This window comes from Notechis scutatus, chromosome 9 (assembly GCF_049901735.1).
Source record: "Notechis scutatus isolate UNSWTSFEM ecotype Mainland chromosome 9, rNotScu1.2, whole genome shotgun sequence".
In the NCBI taxonomy this organism is placed as follows: domain Eukaryota; kingdom Metazoa; phylum Chordata; class Lepidosauria; order Squamata; family Elapidae; genus Notechis; species Notechis scutatus.
Window position 1 is genome coordinate 384,482 of NC_142017.1, and position 22,636 is coordinate 407,117.

General features: G+C 62.3%; 2 protein-coding genes across 7 annotated transcripts; one reads left to right on the forward strand and one right to left on the reverse strand.

Moving 5' to 3' along the window:
• The first annotated feature begins 1,870 nt into the window (after positions 1–1,870).
• Positions 1,871–3,729, forward strand: PSMD7 (proteasome 26S subunit, non-ATPase 7). The gene is made up of 7 exons (XM_087971326.1): positions 1,871–2,017; positions 2,120–2,211; positions 2,288–2,380; positions 2,462–2,559; positions 2,635–2,715; positions 2,953–3,044; positions 3,241–3,729. Exons 1-7 carry the CDS (start codon positions 1,944–1,946, stop codon positions 3,677–3,679), a joined length of 969 nt encoding a protein of 322 aa, XP_087827452.1. The 5' UTR covers positions 1,871–1,943; the 3' UTR covers positions 3,680–3,729.
• Positions 3,730–5,811: 2,082 nt separating this feature from the next.
• On the reverse strand, positions 5,812–22,618 carry WWP2 (WW domain containing E3 ubiquitin protein ligase 2). 6 transcript variants are annotated; one of them, XM_026684813.2, is made up of 24 exons: positions 22,493–22,618; positions 22,021–22,082; positions 20,962–21,109; positions 20,574–20,695; positions 17,737–17,877; positions 17,321–17,417; positions 15,877–15,998; positions 15,521–15,692; positions 14,438–14,527; positions 14,073–14,217; positions 12,305–12,359; positions 11,204–11,285; positions 10,904–11,032; positions 10,720–10,798; positions 10,552–10,623; positions 10,382–10,470; positions 9,853–10,012; positions 8,580–8,713; positions 8,212–8,352; positions 7,914–8,034; positions 7,256–7,360; positions 7,016–7,112; positions 6,850–6,922; positions 5,812–6,775 (listed from the first exon to the last, which is right to left on the reverse strand). In XM_026684813.2, exons 2-24 carry the CDS (start codon positions 22,067–22,069, stop codon positions 6,676–6,678), a joined length of 2,523 nt encoding a protein of 840 aa, XP_026540598.2. In that variant the 5' UTR covers positions 22,070–22,082; positions 22,493–22,618; the 3' UTR covers positions 5,812–6,675. The 6 variants fall into 6 exon arrangements, with proteins under 6 accessions (XP_026540598.2, XP_087827453.1, XP_026540596.2 ...); XM_087971327.1 differs by having other exon boundaries at positions 6,850–6,918; positions 14,073–14,247; XM_026684811.2 differs by having other exon boundaries at positions 14,073–14,247.
• Positions 22,619–22,636: the final 18 nt, after the last annotated feature.

The window sequence follows — 22,636 nt, forward strand, 5'->3', positions numbered from 1 at the left end:
CACAACTATGTATACACTTATACTTATTATCTTGTAAACAATTGGCAAATCAAATTAAATAAATAAATAGACAGCTTGAGCTGCTCCCAAGCTTAGCCAAGGCGGCTTCTGAAAGCAGGCATGCCCCTCGCCCCCCGCAGAGCCTGGCATCCCTCCCGACTAGGGCAACATCCCCCATGAAGCCAGCTGTCCTAAAGGGACACTCCACATTCTGGATTTGTAGGAACCGCCTGTCTTTATTCCTAGAGTCCTCACTGGGCGGAAAAGGGCCTGTCAGTGGCAAAGGCACATGCTCCGACTGGGGAAACGCAATCTCCATTCAGAAACGGATGTCTAGGTATAAATCTCTGGCACTAGACTGTAATATTCTTGGGGGGTGAGGCCAGCCTGTGGCCTGTGTGCGCTCTTTGCCGGGCGCTCCCGAGTCTTTGCTGAGCCAAGGCTCAGGTTACTGGAGGCAGCTGTGGCCATTGCTGGGCCTTCTTGGAAAGAAGGGCACAGCAGCTGTTTTTGCTTGCTCCAGTGGGATCCATACCAACAACCCCCACTGCCCCTCCCGCCTTCACCTCGGGAATTGGTCTCATTATGGGCCAGACAGGTTTAACCCACGGGGGGCTTCCTGGCAACGCTCTTACGACCCCTTGGAATTGCCTGCTTGTTAAGCGCGCACCCTGGATCACTCAGCCATGTCTGGGGCCAGGGGACGGCTCACAAAGTGTCACAAATTTCCACTAATTTCCAGCCTGTGCCCAAAGCCCCCGTTTATCCTCTCCATGCTTACTCCAAAGCAATTCCATTTACTGGGGGGGGGGAGTTGCCTTCAAAATCCCCTTTCCCTCTCCTTGGCTCACAGCTGAGGTGACCCACCAATTAAGTGTGCTTGGACAAATTAATGCACTTTCTCTGGGAAACACCCTCCCCATGCCATTAAAGTTTTCCATCAATAGCACTGAAGTCTCTCCCACGCGGTTGAAGGACAGGGTGGATTTCTGTCTGGAAATGACTTGCGTAAATCGCCATCCAGTGCCCAGCCCCAGGCGCCCTTCCGCAGCCTCGGGTTTCCCAGTTTGCCCTCCCCTTAAATCTGCTGCTATGCTAGCCAATTAATTGATGAAGTCCTGGAGGGGAATCCCTGCTAGGAGGGGGGGGGGCGAGGCCGGGGAGCCAACACCCTTTTCTGCTGTCCCAACAGGAGGCTGAACGGCGGCAATTGCCTCGTTAATGATGTCAAAGGTTTTAGGAAAGTGACTGTATTTCACTAACAATATATTTCTTCTTGATTACTGAGTAGTTAAAACGATTTTAAACCAAGGGAGAAAAATAAAGCAGTAATAAAATCAATAGAAGGTGCTTAAAACAGGCCTTCTATTAGGTAATAGCATTTAAAATATCCGTAGTTGGTAATGGCGCTTAAGACAGGCCCAGAAATCAATGCTCGAAATTACTTATTGAGCTCCTTAATTTGAGCCTTTCCAGGGTTTCTAGGCGGATTGATGGACGGAGCTTCCTCGGAGGCCCCGCGGCTCCTCCTGCTGGAAAGAAAAGAACGAAATCCAAAAAAGAAACAAAGAAACATAAAGGAAAATAAAAGAAAACAATGGAATATAAAAGAAGACGCGATAGAGAACATAAAATAAAACCAGCGCTATTGCGCAATCCGCGAACGGCCACCGGCAGATCAAGAAGCGGCTCTGCAGAAGCCGGCAAAGCGCCCCCCGCCCGGCCGGATCCGGCACGACAGGCGTCCGTTCGGGGGCGCTCTTTCCGGCAGCCTCTTCTGCTCGAGGAGGAAGGGCGGAAGTGCTGCTGAAGCCGTCCGTCGCCCGGCCTCTGCCGGAAGCTCTCATGAAGCCCTCCCCGGACGTCGCCGTGACTCGGCCGCGGTGCACGCCGGGAGCCGCAGAGCCGGAGAGCCGGGAGGTAGAGGAGTCGCCGCCGCCGCGATGCCGGAGCTGGCCGTGGAGCGCGTGGTGGTGCACCCGCTGGTGCTGCTGAGCGTGGTGGACCACTTCAACCGGTGAGGAGCCCCCAGCCCGCCCGCTTGCCCGCCCGGCCCGCCCCGGGCCGGGCTGCTGAGTCACGGGCGCGGCCTGAGCCTCCTCCCCGCTTGTCTCGGCAGGATCGGAAAGGTGGGGAACCAGAAGCGCGTGGTGGGCGTCTTGCTGGGCTCGTGGCAGAAGAAGGTGCTGGACGTCTCCAACAGCTTCGCGGGTGAGTGCGGCCCCCCCGCCCCGCCCCCGCCCCTTGCGCGTCCCCCCGCTCACCCCCTGCCCTCCCGCCCCCGCAGTGCCCTTCGACGAGGACGACAAGGACGACTCGGTCTGGTTCCTGGACCACGACTACCTGGAGAACATGTACGGGATGTTCAAGAAGGTCAACGGTGAGTCTCCTCTCCGCCCCCGAACGGGCCCGGGTCCCCTTCCGAGGCCCCGGATGACCTCCCCCGCCCCCTCCCCCCCAGCTCGCGAGCGGATCGTCGGCTGGTACCACACCGGCCCGAAGCTGCACAAGAACGACATCGCCATCAACGAACTCATGAAGCGCTACTGCTCCAACTCGGTAAGGGGGGGGAGGGAGGGGGGCTCAGCTGTCGGGGGGGGGGGGAGACAGGCCTGATGAGGGTCTCCCACGCAGGTGCTGGTGATCATCGACGTGAAGCCCAAGGACCTCGGCCTGCCTACCGAAGGCTACATCTCTGTGGAAGAGGTCCACGACGTGAGTCTGGGCCTTCCTCGTGCCACCCGCCTCACCCGACCTCCCAACAGCCCCAGGCCTCTGCCTCTGCCCAGAGGGCTGGCTCTTCCCTTCGGGAGCAGGCATGGGGCTCCCCCCCTGTGGGCTGGGTTCCGGACGGCTCCTGGTTTTTAAAGGCACCGCTTGCCCAGACTCACTTCCTGCCCAGAAGCAGATTCCTTGGCCGTGACAGTGCGCGTCTCCTCTTGTGCCCTAAAGGATGGAACCCCAACATCCAAGACTTTTGAGCACGTAACCAGTGAAATTGGAGCAGAGGAGGCTGAAGAAGTCGGTGTGGAGCACTTGTTGCGGTAAAAATTTGGGAGGTTGTAGCTTGTGCTTTGTACTCCCAGCCACACCAGAAGCCGGGGGGGGGGGAAATAAAAACCAAGTGCCAGGTGAGGTGGGTCCCGCTCTCCCTTCGGTCAGCGGACGCCCTCTGGGTTGAGATAAGCCCCCTGGAGGATGGCGATGGCATGACTTGACTCCTCCTCCCTCCTCTTCCAGCGACATTAAGGACACCACGGTGGGCACGCTTTCCCAGCGCATCACCAACCAGGTCCACGGTTTGAAGGGACTGAATTCCAAGCTCTTGGACATCAGGAGCTACTTAGAAAAAGTGGCAGTTGGCAAGCTTCCCATCAACCACCAGATCATCTACCAGCTCCAGGATGTCTTCAACCTGTTGCCAGATGTCAATCTGCAAGAATTTGTTAAGGCCTTTTACCTGAAGACCAACGACCAGATGGTGGTGGTCTACCTGGCCTCTCTGATCCGTTCGGTGGTAGCGCTGCACAACCTCATCAACAACAAGATTGCCAACAGAGATGCCGAGAAGAAGGAGGGGCAGGAGAAGGAGGAGAGTAAGAAGGAGAGGAAAGATGACAAGGAAAAGGAAAAGGAAAAAAGCGAGGCCAAGAAAGAAGAGAAGAAGGAGAAGAAGTAGTAATAGCAGCAGCCAGGTTTTCTATTTGTAAATTAAAGCATTAAATTGCACCAGGCTGTTCTAGCTGCAGGTTCTTCCCTGTCGGTAGCTTGGGAGGGACCAAGAGCCAGATGAGTTCATGGCTGCCTGAAATGTGCTTGCAGAGGCTGCCGGACAGGCCAGAATGTGATACTCGTGGGCCCCCCTCCTGCCTTCTGGGGAGGAGAAGCCTGGGTCCTTTGGGGTCTGGGTGCCACACTGGTCTCCTTGGGAGGTGGTGGGTGCAGAGCAGGTGGAGGGGGATCATCCCCCGGGGGCAGTTTGGGGAGGATTTGTCTTTAAGCCAGGGTCTAGCTGAATTCAAGCCTCCATTGTGGTGTTCGCATCTTCCTGCCTGACTCGCAGAGATGCCCGGAGTGTCCTCCCAGCTTTCTGTGCAGGCGGGAGGGCGGCCCCCTGCATTCCTGCTAGGAAGTGGAGGGTTCCCTGGTTGCTGCCATCCTGCCAGCTGAGCAGGGTGGCTCTGGTCTCTGCTTCCTTTGGGGGCAAACATGGGCAGGGAAGATGCTTTCTGGCTTCTTCTGTCTCGAGGAGCAGCAGGAGGCTCATTCTAAAAAAGCTGGAGCCCAGATTTCGGTACTTGTGATTTGCACCACCAGGTGGCCACTCTTGCACAACCTGCTGTGGGAAGCAGGCACCATGGCACCGTTTACACTTCCTTATTTGGGAAGCTTGGACGGGTCTTGCCAGGTCTTTCGTTCTGAGCAGAGGGCCCAGAAGTTGTGCTTTGCTCTGCATTCCCTTCTTCCAGCTACGTCAAAAACAAGCAGAACTGAAGCTGCCAGGAAAGCAAGGCGGTTCCTCAGAGAACGTCGGGGCCGCTGTCGAGGTGTGCTCAGCAGATGAGAAGGCCCCAAATAAACACGTAACTTGCTAAGCTCTAAATGTTGATTAACGGACCCTGGCGGTCGCATTCACAAGAGCGCCATATTTTGGCCTACTAAGGATGATGTCCTGGTTCCATACAGAGGTTTGTTGGTTTTAGTTTTGAACTGTTGCAGTTTGTAAACTTAGCTTGTTCTAGATTTCGGATTTTTGGTAACGTGAACAAAGCAATAAATGCTGGGGTTGGCCACTCCCACTATCTGAGTATACTCAAAGCAAAGCATGGGAGCCCCCTTAAAAGAGTATCCCAGTTTGGACCAGTTTTTCCTACTCTGCCATTGCGTGATCCGGTCCCACCCTGTTGCTGTCCTGCCAGTCCTGACTTGGACAAAAGACCTGAAACTGGGGGTCCGCCTTTTCATGTCTTCCCTGGAGAACAGACTGTGTTTCTGGCCAATCACTAAGAGGGACCAATCCAGGTTGGTGCTGGCAATTCAGACCAAGCCCCCCCTCCATGTGGGGGGTTGCGAGAGTGGAAGCTCCGTTGCCTTTAGCGGAAGGGCAGCCGCCAGATTGGCTCAGCCCAAGAGTTTCCTCCACGGGAGGGATGGCAAGTGGCACGCGGTTGAAGGAGCTCGATGCCTGCCCTTTTACCCAATCACTTGGCTTCATGCCCAATGACATGGCACAGGGGCAGGGAAGATGGCAGCATCACCATGGGCACTTTGAAGTTGGCGGGAAGCAGAAGCCTATTCACCAGCCAGCTCTCCTCCCTCCGTTCCCCCAGGAAAGAGGACGGCCCTGCCTTTGCAGCAGAAACCCTTGGCTTTAGGCCAAGCAAAACCTGGCCGCACCTGGAGCCAAGGACGGGCCCTTTGTGCCAGACCAGGTTCCTCTCCCCCTCAGAGCGCATACAGGCCTCCCCTCAGCCTCTCTCTCTCTCCCTACGGCTCCTGGTCCTCCTGCCCACCACCCAGGCAGCTTCACCAGGCCCATGGCGCTCTCCCTAGGTGCCCGCCTTGGCACAGGGCCCCTGCTAAAGCATTGGCCGGGTAAGGGAGAACCCCCCCCACTGCTTCCAGCCAGAGGAAACAAGTTGAGCTTTGGCACCTGGGCCGATGCCATTCAGCCAGATGAGAGGCGGCTCACCCTATGAACAAGTGGAGCACTGCGCCAGCCCAAGAGGCAGGGAGCTCCCATGAGCATAGGCCCCCTTCCTTTTCACCTGGAAATGAGCCCCCTCCCCACCTGGAGCACAGAGACGCACGAGCAGCTGCAGAGAGTTTATTGCACAAGAGGTGGCATCACTGAGGCAGATGGTGCAGTACAAAACTACTTAGGATCCCATCCAAAGCTATTGCAATTCTTGGTGTCCAGAGACATTTATATACACATTTATATATTCACATATATATGTTTTTATACACATTCATATACCAAGGGCCGCTCCAAGAGCATTAAGATGCACAAGCCCACCCTTCCTGGGACCGGAGTGGCCTCTGCTGGGTAACCCTCCAGCTTTCCAGCCACAAACTCAAGCTGGGGCCATCGGAATCCAGACATTCACACGCAGATCAGCCCCAAGGAAGACCGTCGACTGTCCCTGGTGCTGCCTGCCTTTGGGGCCAGGATGCTTCCCGGGGCCTGCTGTGGCCAGGCTCCAGGCCTGCCTCTTGGCTGGGGCTCTCCAGAGACAAGAAGAGCTGGACTGCAAAGGAGCCAAGGTTGCCGGGCACCATCTGGAAACGGGGAGGGTTGCCCTGAGCCGCATCTTCCCATGCCAAGCTGGAGCGCAGCCACTGGCCCAGCTGCCGAGAGGGAAGGTCTCGGGGCCAGCCTGGCGGGAGCTTGGGCATGCTGTCCGGGGCGGGGGGGGGCGGGAACTCAAGTGCCCTGGGGGTGAGGAAAGGCCCTGGCCGGAGCAGCTGGACCCAAGGGGGGAGAGGTGGGCCTGCAGGAGACCCAAAGTGCCCATGACAGACAGGGAAGTGCGATTCGGGGGAGGGGGCTCTGGGATCTAAGCCTTGCCGAGGGGGCTTCCTCTACAGGGGTCCCCGAGACAATCCCTCCATGCTGTGCGGCCCAGGATTCGGTCCTTGCTGGCAGGCAGGATGGCTCTTCTCAGGCTCCTCTCACTCCTGCCCGAATCCCTCCGTCTCCTCTATGGCATAAAGAAGCTTCTCCTTCAGCTGCTCGTAACTCTTGTAGGGAGGCAGATCCAGGCGGTTGAAGCTGAGGGAGGGAAGGGCCGGTTAGCAGGAGCAGCTCTGCTCCCTTTCGGGGGGGGTCCTGCCACGCTGACTCACCAGGTGTGGCTTCGGGGCAGCCAGGTCTCTTTGCCCACTTTGTCAATGCAGAACTTCTGGGGTCCGTTGCTGCCTGATGGAGAGGAGCAGTGGAGGAAAAGGACGCCTGGCCTCCCCAACGGGCCCTGCCTCCCCTGTCCGTTCCATGGGAGGCAGGCAGACTTACCAATGAGCTCTGTGAATCCCCCGACAGGCAGGCGGCAGGTCCCGGTCACAAACTGGAGGAGCCGGACTCTCTTCTCGTTGTCCATCTCCTTGACCACCTGCGACCACCAGATGGGAGGGGTGACGGGAGGCCTCTTGACCAGTCCCGGGAATACACACACACACACACACACACACACACACACACAGAGGGTGCAGGGCTGAGGGGCTGCAGAGCCTCTGGGTCTCTCTGGCTGCTCACCTGCCAGAACCACTGGATCGGCTTGCTGCTCTTGGTGTAATGCCTGTAGATGGTGTTCTTCTGCCAGTCGCTCAGGTCAATTTCCTGCATGCCGCACAGCATCAGCTGGGGAGGAAACAGCGAGAGATCCGGCTGTGTCAGCCTGAGCCAAGCGCTCTCAGCAGGCCGGCTGAGCTGCCGAAGGAGACGGCAACCACTCGCTGACGGAGGAAGCCCAGGACGCATGAATCAAAGATGTTTGTTTCCACAGGTGCATTTGCCCAGGAATTAAACAAGACCGCCTGCCTTGGCCTCCTCGCATGGCGCATCGGCTCTGCCCGCCTGGCCTTGGGGAAGACTGGCCCTCCTCATCCGCAGTAGATTGAGCCCCTCTGACGGACTGGCTTGGAGCTGCGTTTCAAGCGCCAGGCAGACTCCAGGAAAGCCAGCCACTCCCTCTCAGCCCCAGGGGGAAGGCAATGACAGACGCCTGCTGGGAGGCCTGCCAAGAAAACCTCAGGACTGGTCCACGGAGCTTCCAGGAGTCAAAACCTGGAGCCCCCAAACCCAAACCAATCCTGACTGCCTATCAGTGGCCTCCCTCCCTCAGCCAGGTGAGGCTGTGAGGCGGAGTAAAGAGCTGGAGGTTCCTGCTCCCACCTGGTCCCGACATGCTCACCTCCAGCTCCTTCTCGTCAAAGTAGCGCAGCCACTCCAGAGGGGCCACCTCATTGAAGCCGTCCAGGAAGGCCTTGGTCTGCTCCTCCACACCCCGGGTGAACCGCCAGTCCGTCAGCAGCCTGCCAGGAGACAGCTGCACTCGGCCAAACTCTCTGGCCCAACTGCTTTGCCCTGCGGGTGTCCCAAGCGACTTCCGGACCCCCCCTCACTCGGATGGGGCCCCCACCACCCTGAAGGAGTGCGCAGCCAAAGCGCCCAGGCCCCTTCCTGCCCGGAAGGCTGACGGCTCGACTCACATGATGTACTCCTCCTTGTTCTCCTCGGTGACCCGGAGGTTCTCCCCGCCCTCCTTCAGCTCATGGGTGGTCACCTTGCCAAGGATCTCCATGTCCTGGATGAAGTAGAGCTCCAGGGCACACTCCTCCAGGCTGTTCTCCCTGCAGGCACCAGAGGGAAGCTGGGGGGCTCCGCAAGGCACGAAGGCGCCCTTCCCAGACCCTTCCCCTGGGAGGCTTTTAAAAGCTGAACCCCAACTAGCCACAGCTAGAAATCCACCCCCTTTACCCCCACCCCACCCCGCCTCCCTCCCTCCCAAAGAGTGGTCCTGCTCCCCTGGGGGGGGCGAGGCAGCAGGGGCCGCTCGAGGGGCCTCGGGAGAACTGACTTGATCCAGGTGATGGAGTTGTAGAATTCGGGATCGATGGACTCCAGATCCTTGAGGGTGGGGCGCTTGTTCAGCATCCGCTTGTAGAAGGGCAGCGTGAAGCCCGTGTCGATAAACTTGCCGTGGTAGAGTGCCTGCAAAGAAAGGAGACCCCTCAAAGCCTCACTCCTGTCCCCAAGACCCTGAATGGCGCTCTGGCATCTCTGGGACGCTGAGCAACAGCCCCGGGGGCGACCTCGCCACAACACCGAAGCGTCGGCTGCCTTGAGATCGAGCCCAGGGCCCTCGCCAGCCCAGGCAGGGATAGGGCACCCCCAAGTGCCCCAGCGCGGCCTGCCCAGAGCCAAGGAAAGACAAGATGCCAGGGAGGAGCCAGAGCCTCGGTTGGGGAATGGCTGCTCCCGACCTCCCCCGCCGGCCCCACTAACGGAATCCAGCCCCTGGCCAGGGGTGCCGGGAGCTCTGGAGCGCTCAAGTGTTTCTGCAGCTGCCCGCAGGGTGTGAGGGGGGCAGAGCCAGCGTCTGCACAGCTGCAAGCGAGGAGGCTGGTGCGGAGGGCACTGCCCCCTCCCTCTCTGCTAAGGAACGGCCCTGCTGCCCTGGGAGAGGGGCCACCAAGGCACCTGTCTGTGCCCTTCGCTTCGGCCATTAGGTCAACCTCCACGATGCCCGACTTGGAAGCTAAAAGAAACAACGCAGCCTGAAGCAGAGATGGGAGGCTGGTTATTTCAGAAAAGGAAATCTTTTCCTTCCTACAAACTGTACTGTGTTCTTTTCCAGGTGTTTCTTCTTTCCCTCCTTTTCAAAGCGCCCAGGTCTTGTGGCCCCGGCTCCCCGGCTGGCAGCCAGACCCCGTGACCTGAGCCCCCAGAGGAAAGGCAGGCTATGGGGAGGTGGCCTGGATAGGCCCCTGGCACAGGAGGGCAGCGTCTGGTGCCAACCCTCCGGACCAACAAAGGGTATTAGAAGGCATCAGTTGAGCCCACAAAAACCTCTCTCTTTTATCAGATTTGTGCCAGCAGATTCTGCCCCCGTTGGCAGCTCTAGACTCGGGCGGCTTTTCCCCTCCAACACGACCAAGGTGGGGGCCCCTTTCGCTTCAACTGGGCAAAGAAGTTGCCCCTGGAGGGGGCCAGCCAGGCTGCTGCCCACCCCACTGACCCACCTTTGCCCAAAGCATTGAAGACGGGCGGATGCCAGGACTTTAGTCCCAGCCAGCCGGGCAGCCTCGTTCCCCCGCCCCCCCAGGACCGGGAGGGAGGGACTGGCTCACCATGGCGATGAAGCGGCCAATGAAGCGGAAGTAGGTGAGGTGGTCGGGGTTGATGGAGGAGGCAGGGTTGATCTGCAGGCAGTAGTTGTTCTTGCCCGCGTACTCGAAGAGGCAGTACATGGGGTTCAGCACCTCGTGGGAGAGGAGGAAGAACCACTCGCTGGGGGGAGAGGAACGGCCGGTGAAGCTCCTTCCCCCACCCGGCAGCCCCTCCCCACCTCTCCCGCCCCCCCCAGCCCTGGCTGCCTCGCTTGGTGCAGAGCCCCGGCATCCCGTCCGTGGTTCTACCCTGTGGTAGAACAGCACCAGGTCACCTACCATAGGGTAAAACCACTGGCGGGACACCGGGAAACTTGTCAGGTGCCCCCGCAGGGAGGGCTGGGCATGGAGGGGGGGGCATGGCGGCAGGCAGAGGTCCGTGGCAGCCCTGCTCCTTCCGCACCTTCCAGCAGGACTGCATTAAGTCTCCGGGTGGGGGGAGGTTAGACCAGCAGCTCCGCCCCACCCCCACCGTGCCCTGGCCACTCACCGGGCAATGCCCCCGTAGTCCAGACCCTCCTCTCCACGCATGATGATGTACAGCCGGCGCCGCAGGTCGTAGGGCTTCATGTTCATGATCTGGAAAGAGAAGCCACCAAGAGGGTCAGAGGGGGGTGGGGGTGGACAGGGGGCTCCCCCCCCCCAAAGGCTGAGCCTCACCTGCTGGAAGGAGTCCTCGAAGAGCGTCTGCCGCGAGACGCTGATCTTGACGTGGCTGGGGAGGGCGTTGGACTGCGAGGGAGGGAGGGAGGGAGGGAGGGCGGTGAGGGCCCTGCTGGCTGCCCTGCCAGCCCCCTCCCCGGCCGACCCTCCCCCAGGGGGACTCACGTGGCAAAGGAAGCGGAACTGGTGAAACTTCCAGCGAAAGCTCCGGTCATAAGCGCCAGGGGAGCCGCCCTGCTTGCTCCTAAGAGGGAGGACGGAGGTGAAGGGCCCCTGAGCACTGCACCAGCTCCAGGGAGCCCCCCCCCACTTCGCTAGGCCATGGGGAGCCAAGGCAGGGGGAACGTACCCAGACTCGAACCCGGGTCGGGGGTCCTTGAAGGTGGTGGTGCGGGTGTTGTGGTCCACGAAATACCGCACCCGCTCGCTCGTGTACTTCATCTCCCAGCCAGGGGGCAGTGCCGGCTCCTGGATCATCCTGGCCACGGGAGGAAGGGGGCCCAGCTGGTGATGGGCCGCCTTCCCTTCCTCCCCCGCTGCCCCCAGGAGCAGGCAGGACCTGGGGAGAAGCCCCAGCCTGGCTCTCCAGCCAGCGGAGCAAGAGGGCCAGCCCCGGAGGGCGGCTCGGGCGGGCTGGCCTGCTACCCACCCCTGTGTGCGAGGATCTTCCCATTGGGTGGTGCGGGTGTTGTGGTTCACGTAGTACACTCGCCCGTTGTCCTGGCGCTTCTCTGCAAGGGAAGGAGCGATGGGGAGGCCCTTCGGCAGGGAAGCCGGGTCCTCTGCTGGCCCTGAAGGGCTCCTGCTCTGCGCCCCCTTCAGCCCGGGCTGGCCGGTCCAAGGCCTGGTGCAGAGCCCTGCTTTGGGGCCCCTTGCCCAAACCTGCGTAAGACGGGCCCCGAAGGACTGGACAGGCCCGGGGGAGGGGGCAGGCTCCATTGCTCAGTCCCCGGCTCAGAGAAAGGTGTGTATGTGGGGGGTGCAGCTAAGGTCAAGCAGAGAGCAGGGGCACCTGGAAGGCCCCGGGGCCCCAGGCCCTTCCCATCGGGCTCGGGGTGCCTGAGGACCAAGGGCCGGGGCTCCCTTCCCTCTCCCCACCGGAGCCTCAGGGCCGAGGAGCCAGGCCGGGCGTCTTGCTGAGGGGCTGTGGTGGCAGAGCTCTGAAGGTCCTGCCATTCGGCTCTGCCCCAGCCCCCTCCCCACACTCACAACCCCCTCGCAAAGCCTTCCAGCCTTGAAGGGCAGAGGAGAAAACCATTATTGACCACCCAGCTGTATCTGGCACAACTCCAGGGAGTGTACAGAACGCTGCCTTCCCATCTTCCCTAGCCTCCTGTGAGGCGCACTAGGCTGCCCAAGGGAGGACTCGCACTGGGAGCTTCTGGACTCTGGTCCAGCTCCAAGCCAGCACTCACTAGGCTTCACTACCACAGGACGGTGTGGGTCACTCCTGAGCAGGTGGGCTCCTGGCCCCCTAGCTTGCCAGGGCCACAAAGCTGCCCCAAAGAGGCCGTTTCAAACCCCCCTCCCAGCCGCCAGGTTCCTGCCGGGGATTCCGGGGCTCCCTCTGCCTCCACCTCAGCCGCCTCCCCGCCCTGCACAGCTCTCGGGGGCTTCCCCCTCCCCACCTTGCCCCACACGGCTGAGTGCAGGAACTCCAAGAGAGGCCCCTCCTAGCAGGAGACAAGGAAGTAGGCAGGATTTGAATCCAGAGCCCAGAGCTGGCTGCCATGGAGTTCGGAGTACTTACCCCAGCCAGAAGGAAGCAGGCCCAAGGGGTCATTGTCTGCAGCTGTGCCGGAGGACTGGAAGGAGCAAAGCCAGGGCCCGGCTGGTCAGGCTCAGAGGCAGCTGCCGGTGGTGGCTCCTCTCGCACCCCTGGCGCTGCCCGCTGGGCCCACTTTGCCCGAGGAGGGAGCTGCGCGGCATCTGGCGTGTGCCTGCTCAGGGCAGCAGTGGGAGCGCCTCTGGCCCGGGCTGGCTGAGGCCAGGAGCCCCACCGCAGCCGCACGGCCAGCCTCCTCCAAGCCCGGGCAAGAGGGAAAAATACTGCAGGCCTTTCCAATGAAATCATTCCCACAAGCCCGCCACGCCCAGAGCTTCCTGGCTCGGCCGGCCGCCCACCGCCCCCCCTCGCACGGGGCCGCGAAAGAAACTCGGCCTGAGAGGGCACATTCATGCCACCCAGACAGGCGTCGCCCCAGCCCCCCCGCCCCCCAGGCCGGTACAAAGCACCTTTATGCGGTTGCTGCGGGCAAAGGGGCCGGCCGGAGGTGCAACCAGCTGCCAGCAGCCGCTGCTTGTTTAGAGAGCCCCTCCCCACCTCCCAGCGGGGTCCTTGGAGGGAGCCGGGAGGCTGAAAGGGAAGCCATTGTGCCCCCAAGGTGCGCAGGGCTCAGTCCCACCAGGGGGGAGGGAGGGGGAGTCCTAGGCTGGACTGCAAAGTTGTTGCACACAGCAGCTTGTGAGGGACTTTGCTCCACACACACACACACACACACACACACACGCTCGCGCACAGACACACACACGCGCGCGGCAGAGGCCTGATCCTGCCCCCCCACTGTGCTGCCCATGAAGGGGAGAGAAGGTGCCTCTTCTGAGCATCCCTGGCCCTCTGGATCTCCTGCCCTTCCCTTTCCTTCCTTTTCCTTCCTTTTCCTTCTTCCCCTCCCCTCCTTTTCTTTCTCCTTCTTCCTTTCCTTCTCTCCTTCCCTTCCTTCTGTCCTTCCCCTCCCTTTCTTTTCCTTCTCCTTCTCTTCCCTTTCTTTTTCTTCTCCTTCTTTCCTTCCCTTCTCTTCTCTCTTTTCCTTTTCCTTCTTCCCTTCCCTTTTCCTTCTCCTTTTCCCCTTCCCTTCCCTTCCCTTTCTTTTCCTTCTCCTTCCCTTCCCTTCCCTTCCCTTCCCTTCCTTCTGTCCTTCCCTTCCCTTCTCCTTCTTCCCTTCCCTATCCTTTTCCTTCCCTTTCTTTTCTCTCTCCTTCTCCCCTTCCCTTCCTTCTGTCCTTCCCTTCCCTTCCCTTCCCTTCTCCTTCTTTCCTTCTCTTCCCTTTTTTTTCTTCTCCTTCTTTCCTTCCCTTCTCTTCCCTCTTTTCCTTTTCCTTCTTTCCTTCCCTTCCCTTTTCCTTCTCCTTTTCCCCTTCCCTTCCCTTTCTTTTCCTTCTCTCCTTCCCTTCCCTTCCCTTCCTTCTGTCCTTCCTTCCCTTCTCCTTCTTCCCTTCCCTATCCTTTTCCTTCCCTTTCCTTTCTCTCTCCTTCTCCCCTTCCCTTTCCCTTCTTTCCTTTCCTGCCTACCTACTGCCCGCCCTGTGCTGCTGCCCCTGCTTCTGCCTGAGGAAGATTCAGTGGAGCCAGAAGGATCCTGGGATCCGGGAATGCCCGAGGAGGGTCCCAAGAGGGATCGGCCTGACTTCCTTTGGACCTGGTGTTGATTCTGGGCAGGGTCTTTTGCCTCTGAGAGAAAGGGGGGGGGTCCCTGGTGTGTGTGTGTGTGTGTGTGTGTGTGTGTGAAGGCCCCTACCTGGTAGAGGAACCTCTGGCTGAACTGCTGCATGGCGCCTTGGAGCTGGTTGCGCTGGCTCTGCCACTGCTCGTAGGTGCGCACGTATTCAGCAGTGGGGCGTTGCCACGTGGTGGTGCGTGTGTTGTGGTCCACAAAGTAATACCTGCCACGGGGGTCCACACGTTTCTCCCAGCTGCACATAAAAGGAGCCCCTCACCAGGTTAACTTGGCTTCCCTCGGGGTCCCCCGTGTCGCTGGGTGTTCAGCACCTCCGGGTTGCTGGCCAGGGCCGGGGGTGTTTGGACGGGGGGGCTGGGGGCCAGCTTGCCTGGAGCCGGAATCCCTGGGGGCTTTGGGTGAGCCCTGCAACTCGCAGTACCTACCCTGGCGGCAGGGGGCGCTCCCAGGTGGTGCTCTTGGTGTTGTGGTCCACATAGTAGACCCTCCCGTTAGGCAGCTCCCGCTGCTCCCAACTGTGGGCAAGGAGGCAGAGGAGGAAGTGAAGGGAACCGCAGGGGCTATTCCCAGAGAGCCCGGTTCCTCCCCTCCGGCCGAAGTCCGGGAGCTCCTCCGCGCGGGGCACCTGCCGGCCACAGCCACTGGCCGAGCGCAGCCACCAAGACACGCTTTGCTGGGAGCAGAACGGCCACGTGGAGCCACGCTTGCCATCCAAGCAAGAGGCCCGGCCTTGCGCAAGGAGCCACAGCCTGGGCTCTGCTTGTGGCAGGCAGCATAAGGCGTCTTTGTGTGCACAGGAGGCAGGGGAAGGGTGAGTGGGTGCACGCCCTGCCTCAGCCAGAGTGGCTGGCTGTCCCCAGGCCAGACGCGCTGCTGATAGGAAGCAGATGCTGGACTGGAGGGCAGCCACTAAGTCCTCTGGGGAGGGGGCTTCTGGATGGGGTCCCCAGGAAGCGGCTCCTCTGCAGAGCCCAGCTCCGGCCCTTGGAAGCCGTCCGCCCCCCTTCCAATGGGGCTGGGCAAAGGGGAGAAGAAGGGAGGGCAAGCGCCAATGGGGTGTGAAGCCACTGGGGGAAGGGGAGGCAGGGCTTGGAGATGGGCCTCTTGCCCCCCCCCCCCCACACAGCCTCTCACCACAGGCGAGGCCAGGGGGGCGTGAAAGAGACCCTGCTGAGAGGCTGGGACTTTTCCAGCAGCTGCTGAGCCGAGCACAACAGGGCTCACACAGCTACACAAGGAGGCACTGAGTACCTGGCGGTGACACACCCATCCCGCAGACCCCGTCCTTGGAGCGCTTCCATTGGAAAATGCAGGAGGCCTCTGGGCTTGGTGGGGGGGGAAGGGGGCCAGCGCAAGAGCCCCTGGTGGAAGGAGGCCAGAGCCGTGCGCCAGGCTGCCGGCCTCTCCTGCCAGGCCTGCCCCAAAGCTGCCCCACCTCTCCTCTGCTGGACACACCCACAGACGGTCCCTCCCTTGTGGCTCCCAGGCAGAGGGCCCCTTGCCCCCGTCCGGCTGGCAGAGTCTCCAGCGCCTGGACTGCCGCCTGGGAGGCCTGGACACCTGGGCCTGCCTCCTCGGCCTCTGCGGGGGGCTGAGCCACGCTGGGCTGGGGGGGCACCTCCGGGGCCCCAGCCGGCTCCTCCTCAGCCTCGGCTGCAGGGCTCTCGGACTCTCCGTTCCCTGCAAAGACAGAGCCCCTCCCTTGGCTCAACAGCGCCTTCCCCACCGTGGCACCAATGCCCCAGGCGCCCCCAGGAGCCCCGGCCAGAGGGCAACATCTGGAGCCCCACCCCACCCCACCCGCCAGAGTGCAACTGTCAACTTAGGGGCTGCTGGACAGGCCTCTCCCTCTGCCCAGGCCAACCTGCCATGCTCTGGCTGTCCTGCTGGCCTCTGCCCAGCTGCGGAGACTGGATCTTCAGGCTTGGTTTCTGCTCCAGGGGGGTCACATTCGGCCTGGGGGCTTCCGCTGCCGACCCGGGTACTCTGGGGAGGAAAGAAAGGGAAGATCACCACTGGCAGCGCCCCCGCACACACCTCCAGGTGGTGGGGCTGCCCCTGCACCGGGGATTTAGTCCCTCCGACTCCTGGGCCAGAGGCCTCCGTGTCCCTCTGGGGGGCTGGCGGGGCTCCTTTGGGAGCACCAAGGTTTAGCAGCCCCAGGAGATGCTTGGCGCAGAGGCCACCGTTCTCCTGCTGGGCCCCAGCATCACAGGAGCCTGGAGGGGCCCAGCGGTTTGGAATGAAGGGGAGGGCTGGGCGCCCCTGGCTGAGGGCTGAAGGGAAAGCGGCTCTCCCGCCCTCGCCCGGGCCAGCCTGTCCCTGCTCGGCCCCCCCATTGCAAGGGCCACTCAACGCTCCAGGGCGGAACCAGGGAAGGGCCTCTCTTGGGGAACTCCAATTCCCAGAATCCTCAGCCAGGCGGGCTCCAGAAAGATGGGCTGCCCCCTCCCCTCAGGCGCTCACAGAACCGTGTTATAAGATTGATGCCAAAGATGAATTAACACAATCAACCCACTGACTCCCCTGATGGGGGTGGCACGATCCCACATACCCAAAATGCCCTGGGACTAACACCAGGCTGGGCACAGGGGAAGAGGAGAGCAACCTCCAGAAAACCAGCCCACAAACAAGGGCAGGAGGCTCCCCTGGCATGCTGTGCCCCCGCCACCCCCGTGGCTGCTTCCAAAGGACAACGGATTGGCAGAGGGCTGGGCGTAGCCTTCCTAACTTGGCACCGCCTTTTAATAGCTCATGGAAGTGAACCAAGGCAGTCCCACGGCAGTGCTTATAAGGGAGCTTAAAATGGGACCAGGGCAGCAACATGGGTGTTGCTGGGGGGGAGGCAACCACAGGCCAGGAGAGCAAGCCAGGCCCTCAGTTCCCCCATCCAAATGCCCGTATGAGGCCCAGAGCTGTGATGCCAGAGGCCCAGGAAGCCAACGGGCAGAGCAACAAAGGAGACTGGGGGGGGGGTGGCAAGGGAGCCCAGTCAGCCAGTGGGGCAGGGGCTGCAGCTCCCTCCCTGACTCCTCCCTCAGGAAAGGTGCAGCGAATAGGGTGATCACGCCCCCCACCCCGAGAGGGTGTGTTTGAGGAGGAGCAGCTCCCGAGTCTGCACACCAGGGAGTATTGGCTGCAGCCGAGGGACCCACAGGGCGCCTGGTGAGGGCCCCTGAAAAGGCCCCGCAGGACCACCTCAGCAGAAGGGCAGGGCAGGATGCTTTGGGGAGGGGAGCCCTGGGGCGGCTCTCCTCCCGCTGCAGCCCAAGGAGCCTTCGGGCATCTTCCCCCATCCAGAGCCTTACCTGGAGCAGCCACCAAGGCAGTTTGTGCTGGGGGCCTGGGGCCCGTTCTCCGAGGATGCAGCTGGGCCCCCAGGCTCCCTCCTGGCTCCCTGCGGTCCTAGAAGAGCAAGAAGCTGGGAAACGCACAGAGCCAAGCCTGGGCAGCATCCCCCCCCGGCCCCCAGGACTGAGGGCTTGCAACAGAAGGCCGGCCTGGAGAAACGGTGCAGGATTTCTGTGGGGCAGCTCCTGGGTGGGTGCTTTCCGGCAGGCCTCGGAGCCCATTCCCAGGAGGCGCCAGCCCCAGCCCCCGACCGGAGGGCGCAGCGGGTGGGGCCCGGGGTTCCTGCAGGCTCCCCAGGGAGCATCCCCGGCTACCGCAGAGGCAGGCAGGGACGGGGAGGGGCACCCATCGTGGGCAGCTGCTGCTTGCTCACCTTCGTCTGCTGCGACGGCGCCATTAGTCAGGCTGCCCGCCTCAATGCCCGGCCGTTCCAGGAAGACGGTCAGCTCACCGCCCGAGAGGAGGCCGCCTTTGTTCTCGGCCTGCAGGTTCAGGGTCATTGGCTTGGTCTCCACTGCGAGGGCGAAAGCCACGGCCCATCAGTGCCCACAATGCCCCAGCTCTGCTCTCTTCCTCTTCACACACAGCAGCCCGCAGGAGCCACTGCCTCCCCCGTGCTGGCTGCCTCCCTCCTGGGGCCAGCAGGAGCCCAACCCCAGCTCAAGGCAGCCTGCAGAGACCCTCCACCCCCTGGCCTGGTTTCCAGAAGGGACCCGCCCAGCGCGCCCCCGTCTCCTTTCATGCTGGGGAGACGCCCCATCACGACCTTCCACGTCTGCTCTGCCCCACCTCAGCTGTCCAGTCCCCCACTGCTGCTCCCCAGATCCTCCTTGCCTCCCCATAGATGAGAGCCCCCTCCCAGCAGAGGGTTCAGCTCATCCTTCAAAAGCCCCACTTGGGGGCCCCATCAGGCCAGACCCCTTCAGCTGCCCAAGGGGGCTTCCCAGGCCAGCCTTGAATTGGGCAGCAGAGCTTCCCTTGGCTGGGACTCCCTCTGGAGGTGGGAGTGGGCAGGAGCCACAGCAGGGGGGGAGCATGCCAGTCGCTCCCCAAAGCCCCCCCCAAGTGGAGCGGAACAGACTCCAGAAAAGAGGAACTGGGCTTGGGGACAAGGCCCCTTCCAGGAGGGAGACTCGGCCTGGGGAGAAATGAGAAGAGCCTGAATTTTGCACTGGGGTGGGGGAGGGGGAGAAGAGGTTCAGTGTTTGAAAAGTGTACATAAAAGCACCTCAGAACTGCAACTAATCACAAACTAGCGCATTAAAATTGCCAGAAAGGAAAAAATAATAATTTTAGAACCATCATTTCAGAATTACAAAACAGCATTTTCTCTTTTTTAAATAGCGCTCAGATTCTCTTCTGGAAAATTGTTTTCAGTGTTGATTCTATATTTCAAGATCTGGAAACCCAGAGACGCTGCGTGGAAAAAGCTGGAAATAACGGGTTGCACAAGAGTTCGAGAAGCAGCAGCTGACCTGCCGAACGGCTCTGTGTGTGCGGGAAGAGAAAGGCCCACAGCACCCAGTGTCTCATGAGGTGCAGGCTGGTGGAGGGGCTGCCCCCCCCCATGCCGAGCAGCCGTCTGCCGGGCCGGCGTCTGCGGAGAGAAGGCAGCCTTTCCTGGGGGGGGCTCCCTCCCTGCAGGCAGCAGCAGCAAAAGCGGTGGGAGGGGCTGGATGGGGGCTCCCAAAATATCCCTGAATACAAACTGTGAAGCAGGACAGGGAGGACTCTGTTTGGGCTCTTCACCCACAGGGCCGACTGCTTTTCCTTTAACCCCCCGCCCCCCCCTGCCCCCATACACACCCACCCGCTCCAGGTACAACCACAACCAGGAAATCAACTCCCCCCTCACCCCCGTTTGGCCCAGGGCCTCCTCCCAGCCCAGACACCACTGGGGCTGGGCTCATCAGGCCAGGCAGGAAAGGGAGACCCCTCCCCCTAAGGTTGGAGAGCAAAGAGGCCCTTGCAAGGAGGGGCTGGAGGGGCCTGGGTGTGTTCAGACCACCCCCCCTGCTCAAGGGGCAGGGGGTTGCCTGTCCATCCATCGGTCTACCCCCTCCCCCCCCCCCCCCCAGCAGCCCTGAGAGGCCCTCAAGGAGCAGCAGGGGCGGAGGGAGAGCTGCTCAGGGAGGAAGGGCGGTTGGCAGGGCTCAGCTGACCCCAGGAAGGTCTCTCCCCCAGTAGGGTGGAAGGCAGCTCCTGTGCGGCTCTGTTGCCTCAGAGCCTGGCCAGCTTGGTCCTAGCTTAAGGAAGGAGGGCCTAGCCAGGAGGTCCACCGGTGGTCAGTCTACCCACAAGCCCGCTCTTCCCATCGAGTGGCATCTCTTGGGCAGAGCCTGGCAAGGGTCAGTCGGCTTCCCTGCTCCCCTCCCTTGCTGGGAGGTGAAGTCCCCCGGCTGCCCCATTCCTGGGCTAAGCCGGGAAGAAGCCCTTGGGGGATGCAGGAGATGGAGCAGCCGGGCCTCCCCACCACCCAGCACCTCTCCCATCCTGGCTTGCAACAGCTGGGGGAGTGTCACCCCAGAGCCCCGGGGCCCAGCGGCAGCCTTCAAAGCCTTTCCCTGCAGCCGAAGCCAGGCCAATGCCATTCTCCTCCTGCACCCAACGGAATTGTTTCCATTTGCTTCCCCAAATTGCCTTTCACCTTATGAAAGGAGCACTGTATCCACGGAGGAGGATGGCTCAGGTGAGCAAGCAGGTGGGGAAAGGGGAGGCTCGCCCCACTATTGCCCCAGCCACTAAGTGTGCCCCAGGCAGGGTGACCATAACCGGCCCCAGTGCTTCCTGAGTCAACCTGACGCCCCCGCCCCAAGGGGTCGAGATTGGCAGGCCAAACTGGAGCCCCCATGCCCCGTTTCCTTTCGGCCCAGCCCCCTCAGCAAGCAGCTTCCTCTGCCGGAGAGCCGGGGGTGGGGTGGGGGGGTGAGGAGCTGCGCTGCCCCTGAATGGAGACCTTCTTCACGCCCCAGGGCTGCCCAGGGCCACCCCAGTCACTGCCAAGCGGGGCAGCAGATGGCCAGCAGCCAGAGGAGGGACGGCCTTCATCTTGGCAGCTGCTGCTGCCGCGGCTGCCATCGCCCCACTGCGGGCCTAGAAGGCCGCCCAGCTGCTCACAAGGCGGCCTTGTTCCTTTCCCGGCTGGGCGCTTCTGCTGCCAGGAGGCCCAGCGAGGCCAGGAGGGCCGGGCTCAGTGGAGCAGAGAGGTACCTTTCTCCTGGCTCTGCTTCGGCACGCTGGAGAGGCTGACGGACGCCACTCCCAGCAGCTCATTGCGCAGGGTGTGGCAGCTCCAGAGCTTCAGATCCAGGCGGCTTTGAGAAGTGACGTTCCTGGGAGAGAGGAGGACGGGGTGTGGAGCCCTGGGACTAGCGGACACGCCAACCATTCCGAAAGAGCGGGGAACCGGGCAGACCCAAGAGCAGCAGGCGGGAGCACCCAGCCTTCCGCCCTGAAGAGCAGGCCAACCCGGAGGCAGCTGCGGCAGAGCAATCTGCACCCAGTCCTCCTGCAGATCTGCCTGGCACAGCCCCCAGCCCTCGGCTTCCATGGAGCAGGCCTGTCCCCTCCCCCAACTGCTCAGGGCCCCGGTCCTTACAGCACCAGGCTCTCATTCCAGAGCAGCTCGGAGCTCCCGGTCTGCCTCCCCGTTTTCTTGGCCTCGCTGGCGAGTCCATCTGCTATGACCTCCACGAAGGAGGTGATGCGAGGTTGGCGGCCCTGGGCCTTGGGCTTGGCTGAAACAACTGTGGGAGGAAGAAGGGACAGGCTGACGCCCACCCTCATCCCGGCCTCTGCTCCCAGCCGCCCACCCGGCCGCTCTGCACACAGCAGCACCCGCCCTTTATGTGCCTGGCAGGGTCCGGGGCCAAAGGGTCACACCGGCTTCCCTTTCAATTGACTGAAAGCGTTTAGCCAAAGCCTCCCAGGTGCAAAGCAACCGTTGCCTCCGTGGGCCACAACGCCCAACTGAGGGAGCTCAGCACCCCCAGGCCCGTCTCACGTGGAGCCAGAAAGGGGGCGTCAGGGCAGCGCCAGGGCCGGCCAGAAGCGGCTGGGCTTTGGGAGCCCCCTACTGGCCCTCAGGAGACATGGCAGGCAGCTGGCCGGCCTGAAGGGGCCACCTAGGCAGGCTCTTCCTTCCACGGGCTGGAGGGGGGGGGGCGTTGGGTGTCCCCCAACTATGCTGCATCTGCACCAGGCTGAGCTCCTGGTTCCAAAGGCCACAGAGTGACGGAGGTTTTCATGGTCACTAAACGGGAAGAATAAACGCCAGGCAGGGAGCTTTCAAGAAAGGGGGGCCTGTGAGGGAAGGGACAGAGCCCAGGAAGGCCTAGGCTGGGCCACCCGAGGCGCAGGGGACGCTCCGAGGAAACGTCTCCCGGCAACAGAAGCCGGGACAGCGGCGGGACCGTCCAGGAGGGCTCCCCCCACCCCACCCCCGCTCTTAGCAGAGCTGCCAGGGCAGAGGCAGAGCTCCGGTCGGCCCGCTGAGGGGATGCCGCCAGGCGAAAACACGGCAGCATTTCCCCTTTACGGCCGGAGGAGGAGGAGGAGGAGGAAGGCGGCCCCGCTGACACCCGGGCAGGCAAACGCGGTTGCTGGCGACGGACCTGGGCCGGGCAGGAGGGCAGCCTTACGGCGGAGCGGGACCCACCTTTCACGGTGAGCGGAGATTTCTCCCCAGCAAGCCCCTCCGAGGCCATCGCATCATCAGCCCTGCAAGGCGACAGCGCGGCGCTTCAGCTCCAGGCTGGCCGGCCGCAGAGCCTCCCCCACCGCAAGGAGGCCGGCCGGGCGCCCGGGCTTCTCCCCGCTGAGGGCTCCCTGGGCCGCCCAAGAGCTCGGCGGCCACCGCGGGATGAGCCCGGAGCTGGGATCCGCCGCAACGCGGGGAAAAGGGCGGCCCAGAGGCGGCGGCGGCGGCGGCGGCTTGGCTTGGTTTGCGGCTCGGCCGCGCGGGGCTCCGGAGGGCGGCGGCGGCAGCGGAGCGAAACAGGCCCCGCCTGGCTCTGCCGGGGCGAAGTCCGTGGGGAGCGGGGCGGCCGGGGCGGCCGGGGCAGCCGGGGCGGCGGGGAGCGGGCCGAGGGGCAAGGCTCGCCTCCTGGCCACGGCCGCCCTCAACGCACCTGCGGAGCGACGCGGCCGCTGCGACCTCCGGGCCCCGCGGGGCTTCTGGCTGCGGCTGCCGGCGCGGCTCCCGAGCGCTTCCGCCTCTGGAGCCTGTCACGTGACGGCGGGTCACCCGGGCACGGACGGACCAGCGAGCGCAG

Excerpts from the sequence above, each read along its gene's own strand:
- WWP2 (XM_026684811.2), bottom strand. The coding sequence starts at position 22,069 with ATGGCCTCGGAGGGGCTTGCTGGGGAGAAATCTCCGCTCACCGTGAAA. Across the intron at positions 7,361-7,913 it reads TTGACGAGAAGGAGCTGGAG|CTGATGCTGTGCGGCATGCA; the intron begins GTGAGCATGTCG and ends TTTCCTCCCCAG. Across the intron at positions 6,776-6,849 it reads CTGCCCCGAAGCCACACCTG|CTTCAACCGCCTGGATCTGC; the intron begins GTGAGTCAGCGT and ends TCCCTCCCTCAG.
- PSMD7 (XM_087971326.1), top strand. The coding sequence starts at position 1,944 with ATGCCGGAGCTGGCCGTGGAGCGCGTGGTGGTGCACCCGCTGGTGCTG. Across the intron at positions 2,212-2,287 it reads CGTCTCCAACAGCTTCGCGG|TGCCCTTCGACGAGGACGAC; the intron begins GTGAGTGCGGCC and ends CCGCCCCCGCAG. Across the intron at positions 2,381-2,461 it reads GATGTTCAAGAAGGTCAACG|CTCGCGAGCGGATCGTCGGC; the intron begins GTGAGTCTCCTC and ends CCTCCCCCCCAG.